Source organism: Patagioenas fasciata, unplaced genomic scaffold (genome assembly GCF_037038585.1).
Source record: "Patagioenas fasciata isolate bPatFas1 unplaced genomic scaffold, bPatFas1.hap1 Unplaced_6, whole genome shotgun sequence".
In the NCBI taxonomy this organism is placed as follows: Eukaryota; Metazoa; Chordata; class Aves; order Columbiformes; family Columbidae; genus Patagioenas; species Patagioenas fasciata.
Window position 1 is genome coordinate 650,953 of NW_027288778.1, and position 6,951 is coordinate 657,903.

At 57.6% G+C, this 6,951-nt stretch overlaps 1 protein-coding gene across 1 annotated transcript; it reads left to right on the forward strand.

Moving 5' to 3' along the window:
* Positions 1-313: 313 nt before the first annotated feature.
* LOC139826897 (zinc finger protein 541-like) lies at positions 314-1,152 on the forward strand. The gene is made up of 2 exons (XM_071803281.1): positions 314-751; positions 828-1,152. The coding sequence occupies exons 1-2, from the start codon at positions 591-593 to the stop codon at positions 1,060-1,062; spliced, it is 396 nt and encodes a 131-aa protein (XP_071659382.1). The 5' UTR covers positions 314-590; the 3' UTR covers positions 1,063-1,152.
* The last annotated feature ends 5,799 nt before the right edge of the window (positions 1,153-6,951 follow it).

A 6,951-nucleotide genomic window follows, 5' to 3' on the forward strand; every position in this document is an offset into this window, starting at 1 on the left:
GGGGAACACCCCGCTTTATGGTTGTGGTTTACGGGGGGTTTATCTCAACCCGGGCCGAGCGATCCCGGTGTAAAACCGCCCGGTGAACCCGGTTTGGGTTCGGCGTCCCCTCGCTGGTTTGTGGTGGCAAACGCAGAGCTTGTGCTCCCCAAAAACCCCCAAAATGGGTGATTTTGTGGAATATGGGATGGAAACAACCCCCCCAGGGTTTCGCTGTGATATCGGGTGTAAAAACCACCCGAGTGCTGCGATCGACTGCAAAACCCCATTGGGATGATCCATCAGCGACCGATTTCACCAAAACAATGGGAATTGGGACAATTTGTGGTTGTGACGCCGAGGAACGGTCTCGGCACGATGATTTTGATCCTGAGCGTTGCTTTTCCCCTCTATTTCTCAATATCCCGCAGGCAGAATGGACGGCGACTTGGGATTGTGCCTGGTGAAGGACGCCCCCAAAATCAGCGTCCGGCCGTGAGTCCCCAAACCACCAAAAACGGGCGCAAAACGGGTGCGTCGCGCTTTTCCTGCCCCTCGTTTGGCCCACCAGGACCCATTGACGTCCATTCCGAACGGAACACGAGGCGCTGATGTCACCGGCGGCGCTGATGTCGCGGCGGAACCCCGGCAACGCTTTGTTGTTCCGAGCCCTCGCAGGGCGTCTCTCCCGCTCTGCCGCGTCTCGGAGCGAATCCCTGTGGTTTTCGGCCGAACCGCGCGGTTTCGGTGCCGATCGGAGCACGATGATGCCGTGAGCGCTCAGAACGCCCCCGTCCCCCCCGCCGCGCCGCCGCGGTCCCCGTCACCGCCTCCCGTCCCCTCTCCAGGCAGATCAACGTGGGGAGCGGCTTCCAGGCGGAGCTGCCGGCCCTGCGCGACCCAGCGCAGGCGCAGCAGGACGAGGAGCGCGCGGAGCTGGTCTGGAAGCCCTGGGGGGACATGGACACCGACCCGCAGGCGCCCGACCCAGGTATCGCACGCATTGGGTGCCTGGCCCACCCCACCTGGGCCCCGGGGGGGTCGTCGCTGCTCTTGGGGCTCCCAACGCTGCCTTTTGGGTAGAAATAGTGACGTTTCTCCGTGTCTTTCTTGCTCTCCGCTCCACCTGGTTGGCTCGTTTTCCGCTGTCCCGTATCGCGCCTTTTGTCCCCAAAACCCAACATAAACCCAACTTTTCCTTCTCGTATCGTACCCATTGTTGTATCGCACCTTTTCTTGACGAAACCTGACGTTTCCATTGTCCTATCGCATTTTTTCTCAACAAAACCCAACTTTTCCTTGTCTTCTCACATCTTTTCTTGACAGAACCCAACGTTTCTGTTGTCCTATTGCATCTTTTCTTGACATAAACCCAACTTTTCCTTGTCCTATTGCGTCTTATCTTGACCAACTCCAACTTTTCCTTGTCCTATCGCATCTTTTCTCAACCAAACCCAACTTTTCCTTGTCCTATCGTGTCTTTTCTTGACATAAACCCAACTTTTGCTTGTCCTATCGTGTCTTTTCTTGACAAACCCCAACGTTTCCATTGTCCTATCACGTCTTTTCTCAACAAAACCCAACTTTTCCTTGTCCTATCACACCTTTTCTTGACAAACCCCAACATTTCCTTTATCATATCGCATCTTTTCTTGACCAACTCCAACTTTTCCTTGAATCGTACCCATTGTCGTATCACGCTTTTCCTTGAAAAACCCCAGCTTTTCCTTGTTGGATCCCATATTTCCACCCCCAAACCCCAACACCCCCATGTCACATCCCCCTTTCCCCAAACCCCAACACCCCCATGTCACATCCCCCTTTCCCCAAACCCCAACACCCCCATGTCACATCCCCCTTTCCCCCCAACACCCCCATGTCACATCCCCCTTTCCCCAAACCCCAACACCCCCATGTCACATCCCCCTTTCCCCAAACCCCAACACCCCCATGTCACATCCCCCTTTCCCCAAACCCCAACACCCCCATGTCACATCCCCCTTTCCCCAAACCCCAACACCCCCATGTCACATCCCCCTTTCCCCCAACACCCCCATGTCACATCCCCCTTTCCCCCAACACCCCCATGTCACATCCCCCTTTCCCCAAACCCCAACACCCCCATGTCACATCCCCCTTTCCCCCAACACCCCCATGTCACATCCCCCTTTCCCCCAACACCCCCATGTCACATCCCCCTTTTCCCCCAACACCCCCATGTCACATCCCCCTTTCCCCAAACCCCAACACCCCCATGTCACATCCCCCTTTTCCCCCAACACCCCCATGTCACATCCCCCTTTCCCCAAACACCCCCATGTCACATCCCCCTTTCCCCAAACCCCAACACCCCCATGTCACATCCCCCTTTCCCCCAACACCCCCATGTCACATCCCCCTTTCCCCCCCAAACCCCAACACCCCCATGTCACATCCCCCTTTCCCCCCCAAACCCCAACATCCCCACCTCATATCACCCCATTTCCCCCCCGAACCCCAACATCCCCATGTCCCATCACCCCGTTTCCCCCACCCCGTGTCGGTTGCAGTGTTGACCCTGCTGTCCATGGCGAGCTCCAGCACCATCCCCGGGAGCTCCAGCACCGTCCCCGGGAACTCCAGCGCCGTCCCCGGGAGCTCCAGCACCATCCCCGGGAGCTCCAGCACCATCCCCGGGAGCTCCAGCACCATCCCCGGGAGCTCCAGTGCTGTCCCCGGGAGCTCCAGTGCCATCCTCGGGAGCTCCAGTGCCATCCCTGGGAGCTCCAGCGCCATCCCCGGGAGCTCCAGTGCTGTCCCCGGGAGCTCCAGTGCTGTCCCCGGGAGCTCCAGTGCCATCCCTGGGAGCTCCAGTGCCATCCCTGGAAACTCCAGCGCCATCCCTGGGAGCTCCAGTGCCGTCCCTGGGAGCTCCAGCGCTGTCCCCGGCGCCGTCCTTAACCTGGAGCTGGCCCTGCACTGCCTGCACGCAGCGCGCGGCGACCTGATGGTGAGTGACCCCAACCCCCCCAATATCACCCCAACCCCCCCAATATCACCCCAACCCCCCCGATATCACCCCAAACCCCCCGATATCACCCCAGACCCCCCGATATCACCCCAAAACCCCCTGATATCACCCCCAAAAGCCCCAATATCACCCCCATGCCCCCGATATCACTCCAAAAGCCCCGATATCACCCCAAAACCGCTGATATTTCCCCAAAACACCCTGGTATTTCCCCAAATCCCCGATATCTCCCCAAACCCGCCGATATCACCCCAAAACCCCGATATCACCCCAAAACCTCTCGATATCACCCCAAAACCCCTGATATCTCCCCAAAACCCCCCGATATCACCCCAAAACCCCGATATCTCCCCAAAACACCCCGATATCACCCCCAAAAGCCCCTGGTATCTCCCCAAAACCCCCGATATCTCCCAAAACCCCTTGATATCACCCCAAAAGCCCCCGATATCACCCCAACCCCCCCGATATCACCCCAAACCCCCCTGATATCTCCCCAAAACCCCTTGATATCACCCCAGAACCCCCCGATATCACCCCAAAATCCCCGATATCTCCCCAAAACCCCCCAATATCACCTCAAAACCCCCCTGATATCACCCCAAACCCCCCTGATATCACCCCAAACCCCCTTGATATCTCCCCAGAACCCGCTGATATCACCCCAAACCCCTCCGGTATCTCCCCAAACCCCCCGATATCACCCCAAAACCCCCTGATATCACCCCAAACCCCCTTGATACCTCCCCAGAACCCCTTGATATCTCCCCAGAACCCGCTGATATCATCCCAAACCACCCCGGTATCTCCCCAAAACCCCCTGATATCTCCCCAAACCCCCCGATATCTCCCCAAAACCCCCTGATATCACCCCCATGCCCCCGATATCACTCCAAAACCCCCCGATATCTCCCCCAAACCCCCGATATCTCCCCAAAAGCCCCGATATCTCCCCAAAACCCCCCGATATCACCTCAAAATCTCCCGATATCACCCCAAACCCCCTTGATATCTCCCCAAAACCCCTTGATATCTCCCCAGAACCCCCTGATATTACCCCAAAACCCCCCGATATCTCCCCAAAACCCCCCTATATCACCCCAAACCCTCCCGATATCACCCCAAACCCCCCGATATCTCCCCAAAACCCCTGATATCACCCCAAAACCCCCCCGATATGACCCCAAATCCCCATGATACCACCCCAAAACCCCCCGATACCACCCCAAAACCCCCCGATATCACCCCAAAGCCCCCTGATATCACCCCCAAAAGCCACAGTATCACCCCCATGCCCTCGATATCACTCCAAAACCCCCGATATCACCCCAAACCCCCCAATATCTCCCCCAAGCCCCCCGATATCACCCTAAAACCCCCTGATATCTCCCCAAAACCCCCTGATATTACCCCAGAACCCCCCGATATCACCCCAAAAGCCCCAATATCACCCCCATGCCCCCGATATCTCCCCAAACCCCCCGATATCACCTCAAAATCTCCCGATATCACCCAAAACTCCCCCGATATCACCCCAAACCCCCTTGATATCTCCCCAAAACCCCTTGATAACTCTCCAGAACCCCCTGATATCACCCCAAAACTCCCCGGTATCTCCCCAAACCCCCCGATGTCACCCCAAAACCCCCTGATATCACCCCAAAATCCCCTGATATCTCCCCAAAACCCCCGATATCTCCCCAAACCCCCCTGATATCACCCCAAAACCTCCTGATATCTCCCCAAAACCCCTTGATACCAGCCCAGAACCCCCTAATATCACCCCCAAACCCACCGATATCATCCCCAAAAGCCCCAGTATCACCCCCATGCCCCCGATATCACCCCAAACCCCCCGATATCACCCCAAAACCCCCTGATATCTCCCCAGAACCCCCAGATATCACCCCAAAACCCCCTGATATCTCCCCAAATCCCATTGATATCACCCCAAAACCCCCCGATATCTCCCCAAAGCCCCCCGATATTACCCCAAAACCCCCCGATATCACCCCAAATCCCACTGATATCTCCCCAAAACACCCCAATATCTCCCCAAAACACCCTGGTATCTGCCCAAATCCCCTTGATATCACCCCAGAACCCCTTGATATCACCCCAAAACCCTATGATATCTCCCCAAAACCCCCCGATATCACCTCAAAACCTCCCGATATCTCCCCAAACCCCCTGATATCACCCCAAAGCCCCCGATATCACCCCAAAACCCCTTGTTATCACCCCAGAACCCCCCGATATCACCCCCAAGCCACCCGATATCACCCCCAAAAGCCCCAATATCACCCCCATGCCCCCGATATCTCCCCAAAACCCCCGATATCTCCCCAAACCCCCCTGATATCTCCCCAAAACCCCTCGATATCTCCCCAAAACCCCCCGATATCTCCCCAAAACACCTTGATATCTCCCCAAAACCCCCTGATATCTCCCCAAATCCCCTGATATCACCCCAAAACCCCTCGATATCACCCCAAAACCCCCTGATATCTCCCCAAAACCCCTCGATATCTCTTCAAAACCCCCTGATATCTCCCCAATGCACATCCTGTGGACCCCTCTTTGTCCCCAGGGCCCATTGTGATATCCTGGGGAGCCCTCTTTTTCCCCAGGGCCTATTGTGACATCCTGGGGACCCCCTTTGTCCCCCGGGCCCATTGTGACATCCTGAAGACCCCCTTTGTCCCCAGGGCCCATTGTGACATCCCAGGACCCCCCCTTTTCTCCAGGGCCCATTGTGACGTCCCAGGACCCCCTATTGTCCCCAGAGCCCATTGTGACACCGTGGAGACCCTCCTTGTCCTCAGGGCCCATTATGACATTCAGGGGACTCCTCTTTGTCCCCAGGGCCTATTGTGACATCCTGGGGACCCCCCTTTTCTCCAGGGCCCATTGTGACGTCCCAGGACCCCCTGTTGTTCCCCCGGCCCATTGTGAAATCCTGGGGACCCCCTCTTTTTCCCCAAGGCCCATTGTGACATCCCACGACCCCCCATTGTCCCCAGGCCCCATTATGCACATCCTGCGGTCCCCCTTTATCCCCCGGCCCCATTCTGACACTGTGGGGACCCCCGTTGTCCCCAGGACCCATTGTGACATCCTGGGGACCCCCTTTGTCCCCAGGGCCTATTGTGACATCCCAGAATCCCCCATTGTCCCCAGGGCTCATTGTGACACCGTGGAGACCCCCCCTTTTTCTCCAGTGCCCATTGTGACATCCTGGGGACCCCCCTTTGTCTCCAGGGCCCATTGTGACGTTCAGGGGAACCCCCTTTGTCCCCAGGGCTCATTGTGACATCCTGGGGACTCACTTTGTCCCCAGGGCCCATTGTGACATCCCAGGACCCCCCATTGTACCCAGGACCCATTGTGACATCCTGGGAACCCCCTTGTCCCCAGGGCCCATCGTGGCACCGTGGGGACCCTCCCCTTTTTCTCCAGTGCCAATTGTGACATCCTTGGGACCCCTCTTGTCCTCAGAGCCCATTGTGACATCCTGGGGAGCCCCCTTAGTCCCCAGGGCCCATTGTGACATCCCAGGACCCCCCATTTTCCCCAGGGCGCATTGTGACATCCTGGGGACCCCCTTTGTCCCCAGGGGCCATTGTGACATACCAGGACCCACCCTTGTCCCCAGAGTCCATTGTGACATCCTGGGCAGCCCCCTTTGTCCCCAGGCCCATTGTGACATCCTGGGGACCCTGTTGTCTCAAGGGCCCATTGTGACACCGTGGGGACCCCCTTTGTCACTGGGGCCCATTGTGGCATACCAGGACTCCACTTTGTCCCCAGGGCCCATTGTGACACCGTGGGGACCCCTTTGTCCCCAGGACCCATTGTGACATCCCATGACCCCCCTAGTCCCCAGGGCCCATTGTGACATCCTGGGGACCCCTTTGTCCCCAGGCACCATTGTGACAGGGCGGGACACCCCTTGTCTCCAA

Excerpts from the sequence above, each read along its gene's own strand:
- LOC139826897 (XM_071803281.1), top strand. The coding sequence starts at position 591 with ATGTCACCGGCGGCGCTGATGTCGCGGCGGAACCCCGGCAACGCTTTG. Across the intron at positions 752-827 it reads GATCGGAGCACGATGATGCC|GCAGATCAACGTGGGGAGCG; the intron begins GTGAGCGCTCAG and ends TCCCCTCTCCAG.